This window comes from Schistocerca gregaria, chromosome X (genome assembly GCF_023897955.1).
Source record: "Schistocerca gregaria isolate iqSchGreg1 chromosome X, iqSchGreg1.2, whole genome shotgun sequence".
Classification (NCBI taxonomy): Eukaryota; Metazoa; Arthropoda; class Insecta; order Orthoptera; family Acrididae; genus Schistocerca; species Schistocerca gregaria.
Window position 1 is genome coordinate 652,139,012 of NC_064931.1, and position 27,554 is coordinate 652,166,565.

Sequence of the window (27,554 nt, forward strand, 5' to 3'; positions counted from 1 at the left end):
TAATTTGATTATCATTACCAGTTTCAACCTTCAGATCTCTAAGAGTGGGTCACAGTATAACAAATCAAATAGTAAGGTGTGTTTCCACTTGCAAGTAATTACCACCAATAATTACTGCAAGTACTTGCCAAGATGTTTACATTAGAACAAAAATTTTTGCAAGTTTACTTCTGCAAGTTACTTGGGCAGGTTAATTTCAGAAAATTTCATTGTGAGATAGACAAGTGGTTGTTTACAGCATCATGTTTAAAAACCAAAGCAGCTGCCATCGTTGTTGAATTACTATTATTATGAACCCTCCAGCAGTCATACCTATTGTCACACAAAAAGGCACGTGTTGCAAAATTTACATTTACATTTGTCAGTGAAACAAAGCCTGTGCTAAACAAACTGCTATATTTATTGAAGAATGCAGTTCACATTCTCTGTCTTCAACATTTATAACAAAAGCTTTTGCTTTTTAGTTCTTGTAATAACAAATTAGCCGTTATTCTGACATACATTCACTTTCATAACAGATTTCACAGATAGTTTGTTACTTAGCGTGCTGTTTACAAGCTAAGTTATTACATCTATCATATTTAGTTGATGTGAATGAATTCTTTTGACACCCACAAAGCATACACATCCCGTGTTTTTTCACTATAGGTTAAGGGTGCTGATCTTTGGAAGTCAACGTTTCAGCATGAAACTGAGCACGAAATACAGTGAGATCTACTGGCAGTGATTTGAGTGATTCTTTCATAAGACCTTCTGCTAGCTTGTTGAGATAAATATGTTGTTGTGAGGTTGTCTCTGGCTTTGTGGGAAAAAAACAGTACTTGTGTATTAATTCCAGCAGTGTTAAGAAAGAAAAAAAAAATGCCAATTGCCATCTCTGTGTAATTCTTTAAACTGTTTAACAGGTACACATTTGATCTAAACTCCACCTTTTGTCACACTGTAATCAATTATAATTTCATGTTTGCATGTTTATTCATCAACTGTCTCTGTATCATTCATAGTAGGCAAAATTATGACAGCATGATTTTTATGAGGAATGCCTGAAACCTGCTGAAACCCAAACATTGCACTTCCAGTTTCTTTTGTTTTGCTTGGGAGAAATTCTGGAGGAAGATTATGTATGTTCTTCTTCGTTGTACCAATATGTGTGATTTTATTATGCAGCAAATATTCAGGAAGGGTGTAGCTTGTGTACCAGTTGTCAGTTGTAAGGTTTCTTTTAGAATTTCCTGCAGGCACCACAACTCTTTTCACTATCTCCTCAGGAACATTAGATACCTGATACTGCCCTTCTGATTGCATGCTACAGTAAACCTCCAGTTTACTGCAATGAAATGTCTTTGCATCACATAGTGATAACATTTTTATCCCATATTTAGCTATTTTCCTGTGTATGTAGTAAATCCATCCACAGTGGCCTCTGAAAGGGTGAAATATTTCATCTATTGTGTTGAATTCACTGAGGCTGTAAAACTTTGACAGTTATCAACAAAAGGGTCCAATAATGTATAAATTGCAGCAACTTATCAGTTTCTCTCCTATCGTTTCTCATTTCCATGTCATCAAGCTGCATAAAGCATAGAAGAAATAGAAACATTTTGTAACTCATAACAGCCCTAAGAAGTTGCATTCCTGTTCCCTTTGCCACCTAGAGTTCCAATACATTAGCATGATGGTCTTTTTCTTGTTCCAGTCAAAAGAATAATGCCGAACACAGCCATTATTTTGTGTCTTGGTGTTACTTTATTACCTCTTTTGCGCGAGAATTGATTTGTGTCTCACTGTCTATTTATATATGTATCTTTTGGATAGTTTACAATTTCATCAATAATATCAAGGAAAATTATTTTCAGAAAACCTCTAACTTCTTCATCAGTTATATCCATCACATTTCTCTTTGGACCTGGTATTTTCTCTTGATTTTTGACATTTTAGCACACTTGCATTTACAGCAATGCATAACTTTGTCTTTTCCAGTAAAGATCTCCTGCCCATCTGCTATCTTGTAGAGATCATCACAATCCTCACCGTCAAGTTCAGGTTCACTGCCATGGTCCTTATGTTCAATGTTTTCTTTGAGTAGTTAGCATATTTCCTCATCTGATACACCCTTTGAACTGAAACAAGACATCAAAAGAAATGAAATGAATAAATAAATTCAGATGCTAGTTTAACAAAGTTAATGCTTAATGTGCATCTATACAAACTATAAAACTATGAATAAGTACACTTCTCTCTGCATATTGACTGCCGGAACAAAGCTTGCAGTTTCAACTGTCACACTAACAGGCCCGCATTGTACTTTTTACAGCATTTGACACCTCGTTGCTTACTGTTCAGAAAAGAAACTGAGAAAGCTTAGCAAAGGAACTGAAACCAATTTAAGATTGTTGAGAAAACATCAAAAATGGAATACATGGCAGCAGTGGTGCCATAGCTAAAGGTTAAGGCATCGATTGAGGATAAAAACAGCTGCTGTTACGATTTTTACAACAGTGCACCTGCTCGAGGGTTAAAGAAAAATCTTAAAAAATTTAAAACTTTCTGAGAATGCCACATGGTTTTGAACATCTGTCTATTACAGAATGAAGTATTTGGAGATGGGATACAAAAATGCAGTAAACTATATCACCAAGAGGTCACTTTTTAATTTCTCTGTGATTTCTGCAAACAGTATTTATTACGTTTTTTTACAAGTGTGGTGCAGCTATGTTTATGCTAACATTAAATAATCAGTTAAAATTTAAAGACATCTGTATTGCCATTCTGCTTCCCCCTCTGGTGAAAGAAAGTAATAAGTAAATTCATTTTGTGCTTCTTTGGCTGACAGTGGCCAAATGTGTGTGTTGGTATAGGGGTTCCAGTGATACATTCATTTCAGCCCATCTGTCTATGTTCCATTCTGTTTTACAGCACTGATGTTTTTGTACTGGGTTTCCACACACAAAAATTCTGCAAGATTGAGAAAAACGTCCAGCAACTAACTTGTTTGGCAAGTACTTGCAGCGTTCAAGAAACTACTTCCACTAGCTTGTGGAAGCCACTCTGGAAGTTGAAGAAACTTGCAGAAGTATGCTTGCTGGGGTTGTATTCACTTCAAAGAATTCACAGAAGTAGCTTTTACAAGTGACTTGTGAAAGTTTACTTGCTAGTGGACGCTAGCTTTAGAATATACTGTGCAAGATGAGGATTTCATATGTGTCTTCATACATTGTAACCCACCCATAAAGAGCTTAAGACAGCCCTTAGACTACAAAAGTAGTAATGTTAATCAGAATTATCTTCCATCTGTGGTTGGAATAATAAATTTACCTTTTTTACGGTTGCTGTGTGAATCTGATTAAGACATAGTGTCTACTGCTGTATTACTGTTATATTACTAAGGTGTCAATAAGACATACAACTTTGTTATGAATGAAACTGCTTTACAGAGTTCATGAGCAGTATTCCAGTTGTACAAATCCCATTTTACCACTGGAACAATTAGACATTACTGTTGGATAGGTATTGTAAAAGGAATTCACCCCCACATCATGATCCAGTACTGAAGTACAAAGAACAATAAATATGTCATGTCTGTAATGTACTTTAGTGTACTATGTAGGCTGGTTGCGCTGAATTTACTAGAAGGTTTAATACAGGGGCAGCCAAGAATTTGGCTTGTGAGCCATGCCGTGGCGAGAGTGTCATAGCACTAATTATGTCAGCGCAGTTCCTCTGTTGCCACGTCATGCTATCTGAATGTGAGGAGGGGGAAGAAGGGGAAGCTGTGAACACGTCATATGTAAATGGCAATGCAGTCCCACTGTATAAGAATTTCACACAAGCGAAGCTGGCAATGCTTTGCAATTGCTAAATATGTATGGGAATTGGATATAGATCCCTCCCTCCATTCTCTCTCTCTCTCTCTCTCTCTCTCTCTCTCTCTCTCTCTCTCTCCATCCATCTCCATCTCCTCCTCCTCCTCCTCCTCCCCCTATTCTGTTCATGAAATATGTCTCTTTTCTGTAATGCAATGCAATTGATCCATCGAGTGAGTGGATCAGTATTTTTTCATTAAATCATCATATTAACTATTTCGAATGTGCGGCTCTATTCTTAATAAACACGGTCCACCTACCTTCTCCTGTGATTGAATTACGAAACAATGATCTACTTATTCAAAGCAGCAGCTTTTGCTACACTTTCAGGTGATACCACCCACACAAACCTTCGTCACTGGAAGAGGCATTTGCTGCCACATTCGATAGATTTTCGTGTCTCTGCAAAGACTTCATAAGACATGCACGAGCAGATAATGTCACCATGCAGAACTAAATCACTTGAACCAGTCCACTTTCTACAACTTATTGCCGTAATCACTAAATTGTCTCTCTAAACTCACTAATATGCCAAAAAAATAGCAAGCAAGACAATTGTTTCAATTTTGCCCCTAGATATACATTGCCTCTGTTCTCGCCTCTGATTGGCTATGTCAAAGAATCATCCCATTGGCTACGTGAAACTGACACATTGCCTATGAGCACTATATAAGCACTGTTGTGACTGCTGCTGGCCCTGATCGAGACCTTAGCTTAATTTTTTAGCTCTATCATTGTCAACGAAATCTTTAAATTCTTTCTGTATGATACTGTAATGTCATTTCATAGCAAATTTGCAGTACCCTTTGATTATGGACTGCATAATAGATATTGAGAATTCTCATTCCTCCCTTCTGTCATTCTCATTCAATTTTAAAGAGTTGTGATAATCATTAGACTGCCCCTTTTTTATGCAAATAGCCACTGGGTCTGTGAACATCCATATTGTGAACAAATAGCGAAGGGAAAATGAAGAGAGTTGTGATGACAGAAAAAAATGCCACACTACCATACTATATGAATTTTCATGCTGTACCAGGTAATTCTGAAGAGGACCGAGCAAAGCAAAGACAAGTGGAGTCTATGTCCACCCACCCATGGTCTGCACACATGGCATGCACACACTTTGGTATGCCTGGAGTGGTCCTCCTGTAACAGTTCATACCTTTGTTGCTGTAAATTATGGAGAAGTTTGGGGGAAGTGATATCACATTGTGTAGTAATGCAGAAAATACTCTAAAAATTAAGTTGGAATTGGCATGGAATCGTGCAAAAAATTTGAAACATTGTTTTCTTTCTTCTGGCATTCATTTGTCTATTTGTCTCTTCTCCTGTTTTCTACCTGTCTCTTCCTCCTATTGAAGGGACTTTAAAAAAAGTTGTCAAAGTTAGAGATTCAATTATGTGTTCTTCCAACATGTTGTGTCTCAAGCTTTCCTTCGTTATTTATCATTCAGTGATTTGGTAAACAAAGGCTATTCTTCCATATAAAATATTACTTAGTTAAATGTTATATGCCTTTTGTACCACAGCTTGTTCATTTTCATTTGTGTATATCAATTGAAACTTTGCAGCACTCCTTCATATGTAACAAACCATATTTGCAGGTTTCATCAGGGGGAGGCAGCATCCACGGCTCAGCAACATCACGTACACTAAATAGGACAGCAACTGCTCCTTCGATAGGAAATACCCCTTTAACAGGTAATCTGAAGATGCGTTTTTGATGCTAAAGTTCATGTCGTGTAGGAAGGTGGCCCATTTTCAGCCGTTCTTCACATGCCCCTCGATTAACCACTGGCAGCCAATAATATTCATTTTCTGTCAGAGTGATTAGCATAGAGTTACAGCTAGAGTGTGAGAATCTCGCATCTATATGCTGCACTGTTGCCGTACTTCACGACAACCAAAGTATTTATTCAGCTGTCAGTTTTTTGCAGCAGTATAGCTGTGAATGTGTATCTGTAAATGTTTAAGTGTGATTTAAAAAAAGTCGTGTGGCGGCAGTAAATGTGAAGTGCTTCACAAGCAGGCGAGGTGGATTATTTACCGCATTTATAACTTTTCCAAACGTGAATTTGAAAGCAGGTCTTCTACTGTTGACATTTGAAAACATAAAAACGGACTCCAGAACCATGTGGTATTGACGAAAGAACTGAAAGAGAACTGTAAGCGAAACTGTCAGAGCTGTAGGAACCATAAAAAAGTTGGTTTTGTGCCACTTGGAAAATCATAGAAATCGCAAGGAACCTCTAACACAAGTGGATGGCTTTAACAATGGTATTTTAAAGAGCTCCATGTGAATGACGAGTGCCTCACATCACAAAAACGTGTTAAAGTTATGCAGGAGAAAATCGGCTTCAATGGTAAGTGCTTCATCGATGTGAAGAATTTTAAAAGACGGTTCCAGATATGTTACGAAGAAAGCTTTTAGTTCAAAGAAGTGACATAGCTGCAGCATGAACTTCGTCCCACATAAAGATCCAAGGTACAAGAGTAGGCGATAGTTCAACAGTGTATTATCCTGATGAAACGTGGGTCAACTAGAATCATTCCAGGAAGATCTGCTGGAAAATGAGTGACAGCACTGGCGTTTTTAAAATTCCCATAGGAATAGGTTCTTGGATAATAATTCTGCATGCTGACTCTTCTTCTGGTTTTGTTTCTAAGAATAAAGTTGTATTTACATGTAAGAAAAATGGCAATGACTACTATTTGGAAATGAATGCTGTCAGTTTCATGACATGATTCACAATTCTTGTCATACCTTGCTTCGAAATTGGTCATTACCAGTTATAATTCAACTGTTATAGAGGAAGCACTAAGTAAAAACACCAGAAAAGTGGATATTTTTCCCTGGCTCGAAAATAAAAATATTGAGCACAGTATAAATCAGACTCATCAGACTCGTGCTGATCTGCAGCTCTTTAACTTATACAAGTCATATGACAGAACTTACAAACTTGACTTCCTTGCATGTGAATGGTGCACACAGTTTTGCATTTATCCATGTGTCACTGTCAGTGTAGCTCAATGGAATTAATTTGGACAAAGGGTTAAGGGTATGTGGGAGGGGGAAAGAAAAAACAATCATTCGTGGTAATATACAGTGAAATGCTTGTGCATGAGGCAATAGACATCCCACCTTTAGCGTGCGCACAGTCTGTGCAGCATGCTGAAAAGCTTCAGAAGGAAGAATTTGACAGGGAGGTGATGATGGATATAAGCCTTGAACCTATCATTGTAAATTTACCATCAGATTGTTTGGAAACAGACTCAAATAGAAATGATGATGATATTACGGAGTAGACTTTATAAGAAAGCAAAAATATTTCTCAGTTTTAAAGACTCATGGTTTAAAAAATGTGTTTGTCAACAAATCAGTTGTATACATAATAATGAGAATTTCCTAGCCTTTTTGATTAGGACTTTATATCCTTTGCATTATGCAGACTATAATGTTGAGTGTATTGCTCAAGGAGAAGTGAAGCTTCCATCACCATGTTGTACCCTCTAATAACACGCGAGAATGCAGCTGTATAAATTCGCCAGAAGTCCGATATTTCCACATGTAAACTGCTGTCATGTTCAAGGCACAAATTGGATAAGGCCCTAAAATGACAATAACTGTTACTCGTCAAGATATCGGTGGTTTTTGCTGTTATTGGTCAGCATTCCCTGGAGCTATTCACAGATGCGGGTTAATTATTTGCTTGTTCAGTGGTTTATAAATGTGATCCCCTCATTGTAATGTCGAACGCGTTAGTTTACATTCATAATGCCCGTTAATAATGACAAATTACTGACTGTTTTTATGATAATCTTTTACATTAAGCTTTCTACCACAAATTCTTTTTTACGTACAGTGATTGCACTTAACCACACACACACACACACACACACACACACACACACACACACACACACACACACACACACACACACACACACACATATTTTCAAAAATTATATTGAATCAGTTGTCAAGCAAATATAATGATTTCAGTTTGTGCTTGAAGCTAATTTTTTTGTGTATTAAATTTTTACTTATAATGCAGTTCAAATTGCAATAAATGATAATTATTGCAAACAGTTTTGATGGCCTTGTCACTAGACTATTGTCATTGTGAGAAAAATTGTACTTAAAGTTTTCACAAAGCTGTGTCAGCTGTTCTCGCCTCCCAGCATCATGCAAAGTAAATCTGTGGAGCAGTGGATGCAATGTCATCAAGATGTAGATTAATATTTCTCTGATGGTGATTGATCAAAATTGGTTTGAATATTTATTATCCCCCTCATAGATCTGAACTTATGTACCATAGGCAAACGAGTCTGACTGTTGTCCGCAGCAATGCAGTTCGGCTAAGAGGACTTTGTTTGCCTGCTCTATGTTGACGCACATGCACAGTTTTCATCCCCCCATGCTTCCTTTCCTTTCCACCTATTTGCACAGAAGTGCCATCCTACGTAACATAGACTATAGTTCCTCTTAATTTAATAACTAAATCTTTTTGTTTGGTTATTGAAGATTTCTGTAAAATTACAAGAAGAAAACTAAAGTGCAACTGCTTGTAGATTTTACATTCCTGATATTTTTTATAGAATACTGACAGGTTTTATCAACTTTCAGAATTTATTATGCATCATCTGTATTCAAGGAACTGTTGCTGGCAGCCAGCCTTTGCGGTTGCTGTTTATCAATGAGAAGCTTAGCCATGAGAAGCTGAGCCGTGGTCCATCATTATCAGATGCAGGCAGTGCTCGTCAGTCGAGAGATGCACGCCTAAATCCTGCTGCAGCGCGTCTTCACAACACAAAAAGAGGTATCTCTTCTTTCTGAGGTGACTTTGGGCTGTTAATATTATCATCGTTTGATTGGTGCTTTTCTACATCATTTGCTTTTTTATCAGATGGTATCATTTCTATTTCCAGCAGTTTTATTTAATTAGATTAACGTCATTTATTTAGCTGCACATTTGCTTTTGTTTTTTAACCTTCTTTATAATAGAGTAAAGTTGTAATGTTTGGAGACATCCTTTTTTAATAATATTTTTACTTCTGTTCAGTAGTTCGAAGAACTGCGTAACTTCATGTGAATCAAGTATGATTAAATAACCAGTTTATATCTACACATTGCCATACTGTGAACCATCTCGTATTATTCAGGTGGTTTCTAGGAGAGTTATGTGGACTGTTTGGATACAACTGTAGCATATTGCTTGTCAAAATTTCGAACACAGTCAGTTACAAAAGAAAGAATATTGGAGTTATATTTGCAGTGCATTGCAGCATAGTATAAAGAGGAAATTATTTGTGGTACTACTTCAAGTGCTCAACAAAATCAAAAATTGAATAATGTGGGTGGCCCTGTGAAGATAGTTTTGAATATCAAAGTCACTTAAAATGTGTGAGGGTGATGATAAATGGTGACTCATACCTTCTTTTGACCTGAAAACAAATGTTTCCAATTAATTGTAGGTTGATTTTAAGTTTAATGTAAAATAATTGTGCAATTTACATTAAAAAATACATGATCGAATAGCACAGGTGAAAACCATGATACCTACTAGAAAATATTGTAGAATGTACAAGGGATTGAACTTTGAACCTGTGAATTATTGATTTAACACCGAGTTGCCGAGCTGTACACGCCATGTACTATACAGGGTGAGTCGAAAAGGACTTCACAACTTTGGATAATATATAAAATTATTGGGATAATTTACAGAATTGGTAGATGTGTCATTTTGTAGCAAACAGTATAAAGTTTGATTCACATAGTGACATAGTGCACCAGTACTGCATTCCGACACCACTTACTTTCACTGGTGGGGATCATGCTTGCAGTGTGTTTTGGTTTAATGAAATGAACTAAAAAAAAACTTCAAGCAGACCTACAATTTACTCTTGACACAAGAACTTTGGTGAGGTGGGTTGTTCACACTGTGACGTGATAAATCAGCAGGTCGCTTGCATGTTGATGCTTATGCTGAACAGGTTAGGAAGAGCTTTGTCCACAGTTCTCAAAAATCAACATGATGTGAGTCTTGCAAGACAGACATGCCTTAAAAGACTGTTTGACAAGCACTGCATAGACATTCACACTTGAAACCATACAGATTCACAAAGGCACAGCATATTACTCATGTAGGTAAGGTTGCTCTTGGGGAATTCTGTCCAGAAATGTTGCATTGGATAGGGGATGATGGGACATTCATGAACAGTCTTCAGTGATGAGTCAACATTTATATCAGTGGCATGTTGAACACCCACAGCTGCAGAATATGGGCAGCAAAAATCCACAAGCAACCCTGGAACACATATGTGACAGCCCAAAGTTAATGTCTTTTGTGCTGTTAGCACACTGAAAGTGTACGGCCCTTTCCTCTTCAGGGAGAAAGCTGTCACTGGTATTATGTTTCTGGATATGCTTGAAAACTTTTAATTCCACATATTGATGAAGGGGTAACAGAGATGGGATGGTTTACTACCAGCAAGATGGTGCACCACTTTATTTCCTCACGGAAATTCAAGGTTTCTTCGATAATCACTTCCCACATGGGTGGATTGGCTGTGAAGGGCCTATCACGTGCCACCGAGCTTCCCAGACTTGACACCACTGATTTCTTCCTCTAAGGTTTCATTAAAGACCTTGTGTACATTCCTGCCCTGGAAAACAAGTTAGCTGACGTGAAAAATTGAATCTTCACTGCTGTTGCACAAGTTATGCCCAACTTGCTGCAACAAGTGTGGGAAGAAATTGATTACCAGTGGGATGTTTGCCACATCATAAATGGTGGTCACATCGAAGCAAAATGACACTTGACACTTTTATGTGAAAGTTGAGGTTGTTTCCTAATGACACATTTACAGATTCTGTAAGTTATCTCAATAAATTTCTATATCATGCAAAGTCGCAAAGTCCTTTTTGACTTGCCCTTTATTTGGCACCAAAATGATGCCAATAACTGATGCTACATAATGCAATAGAAAGTAAGAGAGAATGTGTCCATTTTTGAAGTATGACATGTCATGTTGTTTCACTATGAAAAGCTCATTTGTTACCATTGACAGTAAACTGAGGTAAGCTGTTGGTTAAGTGGGCACGGATTTAAAAATGAAGTATACAATACGGCTGTTATGCTGACCAAGGGTGAAGTAGGAAAACAGTCATTCAATAACTGATGAACTATTGTGTTAAATTCAGTTATGGATTGTGCTATTGGTGAATAACAAACAGTTGTATCCCATAGTATATCAAACATCATACTAACATGAGGGTGCAAGGTTTGGAAATTACCAGCCAGCACAGCATTATTGCTAAATGCATGAGATAACAAGATTTCTATAGACAAACAATTCATTCATTGTAAGAGGAGAAGTGTAATATTCTTTAGCCATCGGGATTAGCTTGACACCAGTGCAACACTTCGGCTGTTGCTGTAAATGAATTACTTTCAAGCACTTCACTTTATAAATTGGCTGTGCCATTTGTTTTGGCTCCTGTAGCAGCGTCTTACAGTACTGTGGCATCGGACTTCCATGTTGCAGGACTACACAAGCGTACTTGGAAACAATCAAAAACAATTGATCATATAACTTTCTTTTTTTTGTTAGGTGCTCACCAAAACTTTAAGAGTACCTCTTGTATGTACTGTATTTGCTTTCATTTTGTGGTGTAATTGAATGCAGTTTGTCACTTTGTACGTCAACTGTCTTGACACATCTAATTGTGGTTTCATTTTGTCAAATAGAACCACTACTTGTTTGGAAAGATAATTCACAGTGTAATATGCAACTGCTCCTCCATAGCCACTTTTGTAGCCATGATGGTACAGATGTCGTACACTCTTATGAGATGTCCTTTTCTGTTACATGAGGGTTGGAACTTTAATAGTGGCAACTATTTATTTACAGCTTATACAAAGTTTTACTGGCCTTGAAAGTAGTCACCAGCATTGTGTATAACGTGTTGCCAGTGATGTGGGAGTCGTAGGATACTCCGAACAGTGCCAGTTATGTTGACAGTTCGAAGTTGTGTTGTAAGAAATGGTTTCTGAAGATTTTGCATATTCCTGTAATATTGTTTGTTTTTACCACATTTTACTATGGTGGTTGTTGTTTAAATAAGCTGCATGTTGAATTTCTTACTGTTCATAAACTTCTGGAAGTTTTATGAATGATCCTCCTCCTTGCATTACTAGTAATTCTGAATGTTTGCCCTGGGAGCGTGCATGGATAGCCGAAATGGTTAAGGTGGTGTCTGGGTTCAAGCTCCGGTCTGGCACAAATTTTTATATGTCACTACTGAGTAGTAAATCTGTACTTACTACAGCTGATGTCCAGGAAATTCAGCAAATTGTGAATTGTTTTGAACAGCTGTGGATTGTCGGCATTGTCTGTTCTTTCACACGAGGATGTGGTTCCCTGTAGCTGAGGTTCAGCCTGCTAATCATCAACGAGTTACTTATCTTAATGAAATTATTTGGTATGTTGTTCAGTTTCTCATCTAAACCTGCACTTATTGGTAGAAAAAAGATTATCACCGTCTACAACAGCAAAGTTCGTTTTAAGACTACAGTACTTAAGTAGGCATTATCCTGTGGCAGGTTTTATGGTCTCCTCTAACCTTTAAACTGACTCACCAAGCATGTTGCAAAGGAAACCACAGTTTAACATGTGGGATCCTGCCCACTCGTCTCTTATAGGACACCTAGGAATCTGCTTTCTCAGATAGCTAGACAGCATACAAGCAAATGATATTAATGCAGTTTATTATAGTAATTGAATTGACAATACTTAACTTGCATATGTACAATGTGGTGCCACAAGCAAGTGGAGACATGCAAATAATCAGTGTCCTTTGTGATATACAATCTCCATGCAAGTAATTGATATGGATCACAAGTCACTGCTCTTGTAGTGTGCCCAAGGCTAGTCAGCACGTCGCTTTTATTCTCTTTATGTAGTGGCTGCTCCTGTCATGGTGGTGTCCTAGTCAGCGTGCTGTTGGCTGATATCATCTTACAGCCCTCTCTGCTGTATTGTTCTTGACCTTCATGCTGGCACTTGTTACACTGGAACATTCCTTCCCCCGCTTCCCCCCTACAAAGTCTATGTGCAGACGTTGCCATGGTGTCTGTGACTGAGGCCATGCAGAGAATTTTTGTGTTGGAGCTGACTGATTTTCTGCACATACGTGACACTCTCATGTCATCTGTTCTATTTGTGTGTCCGTACCCTGCCAAGTACAGTGTCGACGTGCTAACTGTTTTGTATGAACAATCCCCCAGTGTCCTAGGTGAAGTAACTGCAACACTTCTTTTTGCAAGGCTTCAGGGATCAACAATTGTGACTGTCTACTGTCATTTTGAACAAGAATTGCACCTTTCTGTCCAACGAGGCTATGCCAACGGGCAAAGTATCGGCGCACTGCAGAGTTCGTTATGCTATTCAGTGAGTGAGACCAAGATATGCGAATATATTTTAGCAAAATGTTCAAATCTGAATCAGCTTCCGTGGCCTGTGTAAGTTCCTTATAGTTCAGCGTAAAAGATTCAAGAAATTCGGAATCCTGAGAATCGATGTGACAATAAGATGCAGCAGAAGCGTCAAAATCTGTATCAGGGCTAATTGGAAGATGCGAAAGTGCATCCGCTTTACCATGTTGAACTGTTGGATGATACACGCTCTCGTACTGGGAATTGAGGCAACAGCAAAGCCCATCTCTGCAATTTTTGGGCAGTTCATACAGGAACCAGTTTCATCAGAAGAAACAAGGACTGCAAAGGCTTGTGATCTGTTACTATGTAGAATTTTCTGCCATACAAATAGTGGTGGAATTTGGTGACACAATACAGAATAGCCAAAGTCTCTTTCTCAACTTATGAATAGTTACACTGAGATTTGGACAATACTTTTGATGCGAAAGCAGTAGGCCTGCCTTTATCACCAATTCTGTGCGAAAGGACTCCACCAGTTCCATAAGAGGAAGCATCAACTTGGAATACAACTGGTTTGTCAGGATCGAAGTTGTGGGGCGGCGAGTAAAAATTATTTAAATGCTGTCTTTTTTTTTTATTCATGCGAGCCTGGCAAATAATTTAGTGTTCAGCCAGAAAGCGAAGGGAAAGATACTGACCTTAGTTTCCAGTCTGCATGGCCCATTCTGGTCCAGCCAATTGAAAGCAAGTCTTTCTATTCTAACAGCACATTTAGCAGTTCAGGGACGACTTCTATGGTATGTTCCTACCAGATTGTCTTTCGCCCTGACTGAAATTACTAAAATGAAAGTTTGCAGTAAATGTTCAAAATAAATGCTCACCATAAATGTGGAAATATAGTCACCACTTGGCACGCGGAATTGTAATTCACACAGACAGCACACTAACCATTAATTTGGTGAGTTCTAAGCGATCCAGGATGGTGTACAGTCTTCTTGAGTTCACTATCCGTTTTTGCCACAAAATATGCGCTTTGTCGCAGTTCGGCTCTGACATCATCTGAGGCAGAGCGCGATCCGACATTTGACAGGCATTGATCTTACCATAGCCGAGTGCAAAGTGAACCTTACTACTGCCTCTCGGGCTGTATTTATATAGGTGCTGGAGCAGACGGCTGAGGGAACATCTGTTGTCTACTGCTATCTGCATACTGCAGCAGCCGCTAAATGACCGCTTTCTCGAGCACATAAACTTTAATAATATAGTTACAGACTACTTCAGAAACCTCTTAATTTTTATTTGTATTCAGTTAAGTTGTTTGAAAGCATAGAAAAGTTTCAGCTCGCTAGAATGAAAACTTTGCCTTCCAGAATTTTTATAGTGGATCTAACGGTAGATCGTTACCTCTGAACCACATCTTTACTAGAACTTTTGTCGTCAGTTATTAATGCAACAACTCTCAAATTTGGTACAGCTCTATCACTTGATATGTTTTATTACCCACTTTAACCAAAATTCCCTATCATTAAAGTTACAGGTACAATTGGCCCTGAGCAGGCAGTGGGATAGGTGGGGTGGGCATTTTGGAAGAGACAAATACAAGAAACAGACAAGGCAAGGCAAGGCAGTACAAAAGCAAAGAAAATTTCTGCAATGTCGACCTGAAAACACTGATTAACAAGAGACTCTTAAAGTATGTAAAAATCCCCTGCAAATAAAAGACAAGAGAGAGTTAAGGTGCCAGCAAAACAAAATAAAATTCCATGGCCACAAGGTGCGGGGTTGTTTTGTGAATGCTCTTTATCAATGTGGGACCCTGCCTGCCCTCTCTTCTAGGGTGCCTAGGAAGCTGCTTTCTTGGATAGCTAGACAGCATTTAAGCAATTCATGTTAATGGAGTTTATTGCAGTGATTGAAATAACAATAGTTAACTTGCATATGTACGAGGTGGTTGGTGTTGCAAGCAATTGGAGACATGCTAATAATCAGTGTCTTTTGAAATATAGAATTTTGATGCAAGTAATTGGTATTGATCACAAGTCACGGCTCTTCTAGTGCAGCCGAGGCTAGGCAGTGTGTTACTATTATTCTATTCATGTAGAGGTTGCTCCTGTCATGGTGATGTCCTAGTCGGTGTGCTATTGGCTGTCGTCTCACAGCCCCCTCTGCTGTATCGTTCTTGATCCTCATGCCGGCGCTTATTATGCCGGAACATAAATGGAACCCAACACTGTGCAGTTGATCATTTTTCAAACTGAGAAATAACTGCCATAGGCAAAATAAGTAGTAAGTGACAGAATCATATTGGATTGAAACATGATCTTATGGCTGTGTAATCCCTCCCTCCCTCCCTCTCTCCGTCTCTCTTACACACACACACACACACACACACACACACACACACACAACTCCGTCCCTCCGTCTCTCTTACACACACACACACACACACACACACACACACACACACACACACACGGAGACAAAAGCATTAGCATTACCTGCTACGACTGAAGTCGTTAATGTGTACCAGGGAAAGAACTCCCTTAGTAGAAGTCTGAAGGAACACTGTACATTGCAATATCTTACTCAAATATGAGCCCTTTCTGTGGTGTCTGCAGAACACCTGAAGCATTAAAAACACCATTATAAATTTTGTCTTTTTTTCTTACTAATCCTATCTTGAACCTTTTCGGGCCAGTGGGGTACTTTTTTTATGTGTTAACAAACAATAATGAACTTTAGTGTCTTATATGCCAAGGTGTTTGTGGTGTATTTGGTAAAAGACCTAAATAATTTCAAATTTTTATAAGTTAAGTCTTAAGTATTGCCTTTGACTAATTCAAAGGAATGACATTAGCAAATTTAAGGTTACTGCAACTATATGATACTGTAATCCCTCTGATAGTGCCTTTAAAATTGTAACTAGTTTGGTTGATGACATAATACACCATAAAACCTAAAATTTCAGGAGTTGACCCTACATTATTATGATAATATTTGTAGTATTAGCACTAGTAACAGTAGTTGTCATGGTGTAATAGTTACTGCATTATGTTCATAGTTTCATTTTTATTTTTAGTTTGTTTGTTACTTAAATGCATGTAGCACTTTTTCTTTTTTTATTAGTAGCTTTTTCTTTTGTTTTTTGTTTCTTCATTCTGCACGGGCTTAAGTGGTGAATTTGCGTCGCTCGTGTCAACACCACTCTTTTCTCTCAGATGTCACAGATGTGAGGTGTATGGAAACTGCTCTGCTTCACCTCCTTGAAGATTTCCACTCAGGGAAGCTTCGAGCATTTGGTAAGTTATGTGAATAGTTTTGAGAGTATTGTAGAAGAGTTTGCTAGAGATCTCTTGTCTTTTAAAATGACTTGGCACAGTGATGAGGAGTGTTGCATCATTCTTACTCTTTTTGTGTTAGTTTGTACATGAGCTGGGTGTCTCTCCTAAGAGTCATCGGGCACTTTTTCTCTTTTCGCTGGTGTTTCAGAAGATATTTGCAATTTTGACTTTGCACTGTGTCGCCAGAGTCAGCCCAATAAAAAAATGTTGTTCGTCATGTCTTTCCTATGATGCCCAATGTCGGCATAAAGTGTCAATTTGTTTCTCATTGCAAACAAAATTATTTTTAAAGCAGAATTTTACTTGTCCATTTAATAGAGGGGTCCCAAATTAGTTCAGTGTGATGTTAATTTCGTCAGTATTTATTAACAGGGACAGTAAATCATGAAATGGTACTCCAGCAGCGACAACACCATTGTGCTATTGCCATGAAGTACCACTGCTCAGTCACTACTGGAGTACTAGTACTGCTTATTCTTCATGTTTTACTGTCCGTGTTAATATATATCGATGAAATGAATATGCCACAGGCCAGGAGATTATAGATTGGGTCTGGTTACTTTTCAAAATTTTTATCGAGATTTTTATTTTCACTCTCAAAAAATATGAAATACAATAGATAGGCATACTTGTATTGGAAATTCAGAAAAAAACATTCGGTGCCATTTTTAATTTTAATTTTCACTCACAAAATATGAAGTAAAATATGTAGGCATATTTGTATTAAAAAACCCAATGGGAGAAATTACATTTGTCGTCTTCAGCCAGTTTCTTGAAGTTATGTTTACATGGGGAGGAGCTTATGTGAATAATGTTTTGAAGGTGGCCAGCTGTTAATCTTGAGCGATACTTGTTCTTCAGAAAATTCATTTCTGAATATGAAATTTCACAAATGTATGTAGGGCCAAACATAGTTGCCAAGTATATGGCTATTTTTTTGCAATTTTCCATTTTTCTGGGACATTTTTACTCCAAAATTCTTCAGCAGATGTAGTTTTATACATTTGCAAGGAAGTGTGTTCCTGCAAGTACGTTATCTTCTTTTGGAGTAAAGGCTTTGAAAGGCAGAACAACTTCACAGCCACATCCGTGCATTCTGCCACTGGAGAAACTACAAAAGACAATTTTAAGAATCGAGACAGCTTCTCTGTCTCTGAAAAGTCTTGGAATCTTGCTGTAAATTCCTCATTAAGATCCGACATAAAATTTGAAAATACTCAAATGTCTATTTGAGAATTATTTTTATTCAGAAATTGTTGGAAAATGAAAAAATTCTTGACTTTAAATGTGTTTTTCAATTATCCAGCTTATTGTGAAAAGAAGACACACTTTGTATCAGCTCACATATTAGTTTCTCATTTCCATGTTGCTCGGTATTTGGCACATTTAAATGTTTTGGAATGTGTTTCAAGAAAGGATGGTACTTTTTGTTTCCCAGAAACATTCAATCACTTTAGTTTTACTTGGCCAACAAACATTGTCATATTTCAGTCAGTCAGAATGCATTGAATGACACTCAATAACAAGCTCTTTGAACTGTCTGTGCTGTAGTGCAGAATGAGACCTCAAAAAATTAATTTATTTGATCAACCTGTCCATTACTTCTTTGAGAGTCACACTAAGTTTTCCACAATGGCCTGCCTGGTGAATTATGCCCCTTATAAGATAGTTGCCCAGCATTCTTATCTTTGACTCTTTTTACTAGTCCTCTTTCTTTGCCAATCATTTCTGGGGCCCCATCAGTTGAAACACCATTCTGTCATAATTAATGTTAGATTTTATCATGAGGTCATCAAAAGTCTTGAATAAATCTTCTCCGCCAGTCTTGCCTCTCAACGACAATATTGTTAGTTATTCTTCCCTAAATTCTTTACTTTCAATATCCGAAGATCGAACAAAAATGACATTTGTTCTTCATCAATAACCTTGCATGATTCATCTAGTGCTATGGCATAGCAAAGCGCCTTATGCAGAAATTCAACCAAACTACTTATATTGTCAGCAACCAAAATTTTGGTCTTTGAATTGCAGCAACAACATCCTTTCTCTCTTCTCAGAGTATGAAAATTGCTTCTGGTTTTTGTTAAGCACCCAATGCTTATGCAGGTTTTTCTTGCTCACTCATAGAGTGAAATAGGTAGGTTATGCTTTTCGACAGAAGCTAGATATGCCGGGAGTTTTTCTTGATGAGCTTCACTATCCAGAGGAAACCTTTTATGGAACTGCTGTTGAGTTGTTTTGTACTTTCACTTTAAATTAGCACCTTTAACAAGAGCAACAGTTCTGTTGCATATGAGGCAAACTGGAATAGTCCCGGGCCTGTCAGGCAGCTTAAAACAATGTTGTTCAGTCCACTCAGTCAAAAACTTCCTGTTTTCACTATCAACTTCATGCTTTTTAGGATACATATCCATGTAAAAGACACATTATAAGCCTCGGTAATAACAAAATGCTCCGTACAAGATTGCAACAACTACTGATGAAATGGTGACAAAAGTTATGTACTTTATTTAGATTTGTTCTTTGTAAAAATACTGGTGCCCAACACAGCCATGTCAACACACCGCAAAGGAGGCACCTCGTTGTCAAAGATCACGGCCAACAACTGAACTCACCCGAAGCTCTATAAAGTAACTTTAAGCTATCGTTTGAGTTACAAGCACAAAAAAAGGTGTTTAAATGAATATGCCATCTCTGATTTAACAGGTTTCGGAAGTTACTAGAGTCTGAAATGATTTATAAAATTCCCTTGTTCATTAAATAAAATTCTTGTGTTGCATTTGTGTGTACAGAGCTTTTATGTGGATCGACATAACATGCTGCGCCAGTCGGCCAGCTAGCTCCTTTCCACCTCCGCTCTTCAGCACACTCTAATGAGCTGCACGGCATAGCAGCTATGTATTTAATCTGCCTATAACCAATCTTTAAGAGTTCTAATTATTCAGCAGTTAATTGTACACTACCAGAAAAAATTATAAGGATGATGCTCAAACGAATAGTTATCTACAGAAAAATACTTTTTAAATAATTTGAGTATATAATTCATATTTTCAAAATATTTCTGGCAGACCAGTTTTTGACCTTCTGTGGTTCAGGCCTGGACCATGGCCCAGCAGTTGCCGACTGCTGCACTAGACTAACATGGGGCACTGTCAAATGGGTATGTATAATTCTGATTTAAAAATCGTTTTGTTTTTTAACACGAAACAAACCGATGGTTTTCTTCGATGCTGGGAATCATATGAAAGATGTGATGAGTGGTGTTCATTAGGGCTGACTCCAGTTACATATTGCAAACACGAAATTGCAGATAACTGATGAAACACCAGGGGAAATGCACCTGATGACTCTTAAGAGAGACACCCTGTATGATATTAATTATAACTACTTTTGGCTGAATGAAGTTGCACTGTAATAGCTGAAAACAGAATGAAATTTCTTCTTTCAACAAATAGATCTCTACTGCAATTGTAAGACTTAAGAGAGAGAGAGTTTGAAAGCCAGATGGTGTGGAAATGACAGTATATTTGTGTTGATACTGAAATACAAGAAATGACAAATTACATCGTGGAACAGTTTTTCTGGATTCTATCCAAATAATTTTGTTAATTGTCAGGAAAATGTAATTTTAATGATGTATTGACCTTTAATTCTTGAAGTCTTTGCTGTACTGCTAATGGAAAAACTCTTTAAGTAGAAAGTCACCAGTTTGTGTCCATAGTGTGTGCAGTGATGAACTATGGTTTATGTTGTGATTTTCCAGTACAAACTGATATTAAAAAAAATTGTGCAGTAGGGATCAACTGAATGAGATAAAGTAGATAATACACTGTCCTCATATTTGGGAGGATGGAGTTTGCTCTGTCTGGCCATGCTGACTTAGGTTTCCATTGGTTTTGCTAAACCAGTTCAGGCAAATGCTGTGATGGTTCTTTCAGCAAGACCATGGCTGACCACCTGTCCTAACCTTGTAAAACCATATATTCTATGTGTAAGAAAGATTAGGGCTCGTACAGAGGCAGTCATTTTACCCTCGTTCTGTTTGGGAGTGGAACAGGGAGAGAATATGCTAGTTGTGGTACAGGGTACCCTCCGCCATGCACCGTATGGTGGATTGGGGAGTATGTAGATAGATATAGATATGTATAATTTGCACTATCATTTCATTGTATTATAATGAAAAATCCTACATCATTGTGAGATGATTCCAGAATGGATGGATGGATGGATGGATGGATGTAACCAACCAACCCTAGGTACTGAGGGGGGGGGGGGGGGGGGGGGGCAGCTGGTCACCCGGATTTAGATATCTTCTGTAAGGGATGGAGGGGTGACACAAATGAAGGAAAATTATTAAATTTTTGTTCTTAAAAGACCATATAATGTCCACAAGCTACCTCTGAAACTAGCAGGAACTGTCTTCCTAACTGTAGTAAAGTATTCAGTGATGTAGTATCTTTGTGTAGCTAGCCGTAGACATTTTGTATTTATGTAACATACACAGGTTTTCAGAGTGTTTGCCTTATTTACGCAATTGCAAGATGATTTTTTTTTCCTCAAAGTCGTTCTTGGAAAAATTTAGTGTTGTCTTATATTCGCAGATTAAACTATTCCTGCTGAAGTCAATGATTTTACATTGTTTAATAGATGAGTATAGATGTCATCTTACGTTTACAGGTGAAGCTTTGCCTGTTGAGATTTCGTACGAATTTATTTTGAACAATCGTGAAGGGTGGGGCTTAGCAAACAATGTTTGCATTGGAATAGGCTCGAGACTTCCCAATATACCGAAGCGCTCGATACAGTATTGACCTTGATGGAACAATTGTGACATTTGACTCAGGGTGTTAGTTCATGATTTCTCATATTTAATTGCACTAATGACTACAACAATCTAAAGCTCTGCTTTAAAATTGACAATTCTGTAAAACACCAGAGGAAATAAAATAAAATTCTATCAACTTACAAACTTCTGTTGTATTTACACAGGTTTGCAATAAAAGTTCTTGTAAGGGTGTTTCAAAAATGACCGGTATATTTGAAACGGCAATAAAAACTAAACGAGCAGCGATAGAAATACACCGTTTGTTGCAATATGCTTGGGACAACAGTACATTTTCAGGCGGACAAACTTTCGAAATTACAGTAGTTACAATTTTCAACAACAGATGGCGCTGCAAGTGATGTGAAAGATATAGAAGACAACGCAGTCTGTGGGTGCGCCATTCTGTACGTCGCCTTTCTGCTGTAAGCGTGTGCTGTTCACAACGTGCAAGTGTGCTGTGGACAACATGGTTTATTCCTTAGAACAGAGGATTTTTCTGGTGTTGGAATTCCACCGCCTAGAAACAGTGTTGTTGCAACAAGACGAAGTTTTCAACGAAGGTTTAATGTAACCAAAGGACCGAAAAGCGATACAATAAAGGATCTGTTTGAAAAATTTCAACGGACTGGGAACGTGACGGATGAACGTGCTGGAAAGCTAGGGCGACCGCGTACGGCAACCACAGAGGGCAACGCGCAGCTAGTGCAGCAGGTGAGCCAACAGCGGCCTCGGGTTTCCGTTCGCCATGTTGCAGCTGCGGTCCAAATGACGCCAACGTCCACGTATCGTCTCATGCGCCAGAGTTTACACCTCTATCCATACAAAATTCAAATGCGGCAACCCCTCAGCGTCACTACCATTGCTGCATGAGAGACATTCGCTAACGATATAGTGCACAGGATTGATGACGGCGATATGCATGTGGGCAGCATTTGGTTTACTGACGAAGCTTATTTTTACATAGACTGCTTCGTCAATAAACGGAACTGGCGCATATGGGGAACTGAAAAGCCCCATGTTGCAGCCCCATCGTCCTTGCATCCTCAAAAAGTACTGGTCTGGGCCGCCATTTCTTCCAAAGGAATCATTGGCCCATTTTTCAGATCCGAAACAATTACTGCATCACGCTATCTGGACATTCTTCGTGAATTTGTGGCGGTACAAACTGCCTTAGACGACACTGCGAACACCTCGTGGTTTATGCAAGATGGTTCCCGGCCACAACGCACGGCCGACGTCTTTAATTTCCTGAATGAATATTTCGATGATCGTGTGATTGCTTTGGGCTATCCGAAACATACAGAGGCGGCGTGGATTGGCCTCCCTATTCGCCAGACATGAACCCCTGTGACTTCTTTCTGTGGGGACACTTGAAAGACCAGGTGTACCACCAGAATCCATAAACAATTGAATAGCTGAAGCAGTACATCTCATCTGCATGTGAAGCCATTCCGCCAGACACGTTGTCAAAGGTTTCGGGTAATTTCATTCAGAGACTACGCCATATTATTGCTACGCATGGTGGATATGTGGAAAATATCGTAGTATAGAGTTTCCCAGACCGCAGCGCCATCTGTTGTTGACAGTTGTAACTACTGCAATTTTGAAAGTTTGTCTGCCTGAAAATGTACTGTTGTCCCAAGCATATTGCAACAAACGGTGTATTTCTATCGCTGCTCGTTTAGTTTGTATTGCCGTTTCAAATATACCGGTCATTTTTGAAACACCCTGTATGTGTATGGATATTGCATACATACATTAATACTGCTGTTTAACTGAAAGTAACATTCAAAGGCAAACATCTTGTCCTTCAAAAACCAGTATTTGATTTTGAATCCAAGTCAGTATTTTATTTTATTATGAGAAGTTGTAATGATTTACCAGTGTTGCAAATGAGAAATTCACTTGGTGTTCACATATTAGAGTAACGGGGAAAAATTTTGCCTCACTTAAAAAAAAAACAGAGAGAAAATTAACCCAGAGTTAAGTGACTAAAAACAAAATAAATCACACTGAACTGATTGCAACATTATCACAAGAATAAATTACAGTGGAAAGATCCATTGTGCAGTAGTACCAACAGATTTCACTATATTGTGGGATGAGCAAAAGTTCGAGAATTGGAGTGAATCATGATTGGGATCTTTTATTTATGTATTAATTGCTGCTGTTACGTATGACCTGCTCCCCAGAAGGTATTGCCAACCATGTTTCCCTGTTGCTCAACACAAGCACTATGGAACGTTGGAGTGGGCACAGTTGACACCAGCTTGGCTGTGAGCTAGGATGAAAGCAGGGAGGGGAGTAGGAAGTGGCCAGAAACTATGCTGTGTTACCAGCTATGGGAGTGTACACTGCATACTTCGGCTTTTTATGAATATCTGCTATGTTGCAATTGGAATTGAATTGACTTGACTTTAAAATTGGACAAACACTCAACAATGGCAATGGTATACATTTCTGCAGGAGATGCTAAAAATCTAGATGACCAAATGATGTACTTAAGTGTTTCATGCAGCAACATTGTTGATGCTCACCATGAGGTACGATGGGAGTGAAAGGGGGTGTGTCAGCTGCTCGTTTCTAAGCAGCCAATGTCAGTGCAGCAGGCAGACAACATGTTTGGAAGCAAGAGACATTGTAACATTCTCAGGTCATTATAGAAGGGAAATAGGCTATGAGTTCAGAAAAAAAGTTGTGTTCCTGGGTCCCTCCATAACCACAGCCTGAGAAATTGAAACATATTTAGAAGAAACAGCCAAATATCTATGACAGTGAAGATACAACTTTCACAGCTGTACTGTTCGGATAATGATCAAAAGTAGTGATACCACAGCCAACAGTTTAAGAAAACAAAAAAAGGCTGTGAAGATAAAAATTAATGCAAACAATTTAGTTTAGTTTATTTGGTATCTACTTGTATTATCAAAATGTAGACAATCAACAAATGCCATCCCTAGGAGCCTCTTAAAAATAGGGGGGGGGGGGGGGGTGTATCTTATCTTTAGGGTCATCTTATACATGGGTAAATAGTACATGTACAAGCAGAACAATGTAAAATGCAGAATTGGTTTTATGATGTGAATTATTCCAGGTCTGTAAATCTGATACTATAACCCGTAAGCAATTTTTGGATAATTTTTGAAATTCATAATTATATCTTCATCAAACTCTACTGTGTGTGGCACACATCTCCTGTTCAGTGATTCTCATGTCTTTCCAGTAGACTCTACAAGAAAGACAAGAGAACCACTGAACGAGAGACAAACCTTTGTGGCGTTCAGGCTGAATTAGAGTATGTGAAATTTGAATTATATGGGTTGAGGGGGGAGTAAGAGATCAGAGAAACTGGGTAAAGATAACAAGTAATGGATGAAAAGAGAAGAGCTCTTCAACTTCATCTGTTTTGGAGCTATATAATAAATTTGACATGGTATCTGGAGTAGGTGGGAAATAGCCTCATTCAGCAGTAGATTACTGTAAGGTGCAGCAGACTTCTAGCAAAGAAACTAAGTAAAGGTCAGTTGCAAAGGAGAGTACGAAGAAAAGGTACTGCCAGGCAGTAGCCATGGAAGGGGTGTAGGCCACATGGTACAGGACTAATTAGGAACAGGGTACCAGGTCACAAGTGCTTTGAAGCCAAGTGCCATCCTTAGCCAACTGACAGAAGACATAAGGAATTTGTAGGAAGATTTTGGTTGATTGGTTAGTTAGCTTCATGTTCCATGATAAATCGTAGAGATGTGGGACCAGTTATTTTACACTCGCATCACAAAAAAATTGTAAGTAGGGCTACATGCTGAACGTTTATAAGTTCTTTAATTTAAAAAAATACAGATATGAGTTAGTAATTCCAACTCCATCTTTTAATGTTGCAGTAATAGAAATTCTTTTATGGAATGGGAGGTGTTGTCAAGGAGAAACTTTTTCAGTTATTTTCCAAATTTTATTTTGCTGTCTGTCAGACATTTTATATCATTGGGTAAGAGAGAAAAAATATTTATTGCATCATTGTGTGCTGTATCCTGCCTACTCGCCAAATGTGGGGTGCCTAGGAAATCTGCTTTCTTGGATCGCAAGACAACAATTCAAGCAAATTGTATTAATTTTATTTACAGAAAATAAATGGCAATGTAACTTTGAGAAATACAGATGTCATGAGCAAAGAGTGACAGACAAACAAGAGATCTCTTCAGTATATACAGTTTCTAATACAAGAGAAGTAATACAGTGAATGCTTCTATTGGGGTTACATGTCTTGACACTGATCTAGAACTCGCAGAACTGGGGCTGTGGCCAGGCAGCGCAGTGCGTATGTTCTCTTTGTGTAGATGGTGCTGCCATTGCGTTGTCGTCCTGGAGAGGGGTTAGTCAGTGTGCAATTCGCTGATGTCGTTTCTCAGTCCTCTCTGGTGTAACATTCCCAACTGGCATGCCGGCACTTAACTTTACACCGGAACATTGTGCACACCTTTTGTGTTCAAGATAACCTTAACATGGAGCAATGAATGTCAGTTTTCCTTCTGGTATTGTAATTATATAGATTATTGTTCCTTTTGAAGCGCAGTAAATTATTTACAACAAACTTCGTGGGGCAATAAGTATACTGTGAAGCAGTAGTCAGAGTGCCCAACTTCTTAAACAGATGTCTACAAGGTGATTGTGGGTGAACACCACACATTATTCTTATAGCACGCTTTTGTGCAATGAAGACTTTCTTTCATAAAGATGAGTTACATCAGAACACTATACCATATCACATTATTGAATGAATATGTCAACTTATTGATTCGTCTCCCCCCACAATTTGCAATGATTGTACAGGGTGACAATTATTGAATTATATGAAATAAAATCATCACGACTTGTGAATGGCTTGCTTTAGGATGTTCAAACTGCACGATTGGTCACACGGCATGATGGGAATTAGTATGTGCGTGTGTTGTTCGGTTTAGTGACGAAGCCCACGTTTATTTGGATGGGATTATCAATAAGCAAAACTGATGCATTTGGAGAACTGAGAATCCGCATTTCACGATTGAGAAAGTTCTTCACCCTCAACGGGTGACTCTGTGGTGTGCAATGTTCCGTTAAGGAATAATTGGTGCGATATTCCTTGAGGGTACGGTGACTACTGAATGGTATGTGAAGGTTTTGGAAGATGATTTCATCCCCATTACCCAAAGTGACTCTGATTTTGACAGGATGCCTTTCTTGTGGGGCTATATTAAAGACAAGGTGCACAGCAATAACCCCAAAACCATTGCTGAGCTGAAAACAGCCTTTCAGGAGGTCATCGACAGCATTGATGTCCCAACACTTCAGCAGGTCTTACAGAATTTTCTATTCGTCTGCGCTACACCATTGCCAGTGATGGTAGGCATATTGAACATGTCATAACCTAAATCTGAGTATCTGTAGTGACGTTTAAATGTTGAATAAAGTGGATGCTTGCCATAGTTTTTAAGCTGTTATGGTCTTTTTTTCTCCATATAATTCAGTAATTGTCACCCTGTAAGAGCAAATTTGGCTGAATTCAGTTGTTTTATAAGTTCCAGAATGTGCTTTATCCAGTTCAAGTTCTCATCAATATGGGAACCTAAGAATTTGAAGTTTCCAGCCTATTTATTATTTCCTCACCATGTGTTTTACTTAATTGTTGGTGAAGTACCCCTAGATGTGAAAGATCTCTGTTTTGACAGAACTAAAAATAACAGATGAGCCTTACAAAATGCTTAAGTGTGCACAAAACAGTAAGGTTAGCTTATCACATGAAAATGTTAGAGGATTGAAGAGCTTCTTGCTGTTCAGAAAGTTTAGAGAGCTCTGAAAATATGAGCACAGGATGTCTATCTAAGCACCACGTAACCACACCTGTGACTCCTGCAATGCTGGAATGTGCATATACTGTCATTCCAAGTGACCAACAGATCACAAATAAACACCTCACTGCTCAGCCGGACATCTCTTTTTGGTAGTGCTGACACACTCATCCACCAGTTGTACTCAAAAGTTGTGTGCCCACGGGATTCCTCTCCAGCTAACAAAAGTTCATAAAGATCAGCGAAGGACAATCAGTGTA

At 38.4% G+C, this 27,554-nt stretch overlaps 1 protein-coding gene across 6 annotated transcripts in view; it reads left to right on the forward strand.

The window, feature by feature from the left end:
* Nucleotides 1–27,554, forward strand: part of LOC126298518 (coiled-coil domain-containing protein 28B) — a 47,603-nt gene that overhangs the window by 8,684 nt on the left and 11,365 nt on the right. For 5 of the 6 annotated variants that reach the window (XM_049989871.1, XM_049989875.1, XM_049989876.1 and 2 more), the window contains 3 exons: nucleotides 5,471–5,567; nucleotides 8,522–8,686; nucleotides 16,480–16,605. In XM_049989871.1, the coding sequence (XP_049845828.1) occupies nucleotides 5,471–5,567; nucleotides 8,522–8,686; nucleotides 16,480–16,605 (388 nt within the window). The remainder of the gene's footprint in view (nucleotides 1–5,470; nucleotides 5,568–8,521; nucleotides 8,687–16,479; nucleotides 16,606–27,554) is intronic. The other variant, XM_049989874.1, reaches the window with a different exon arrangement.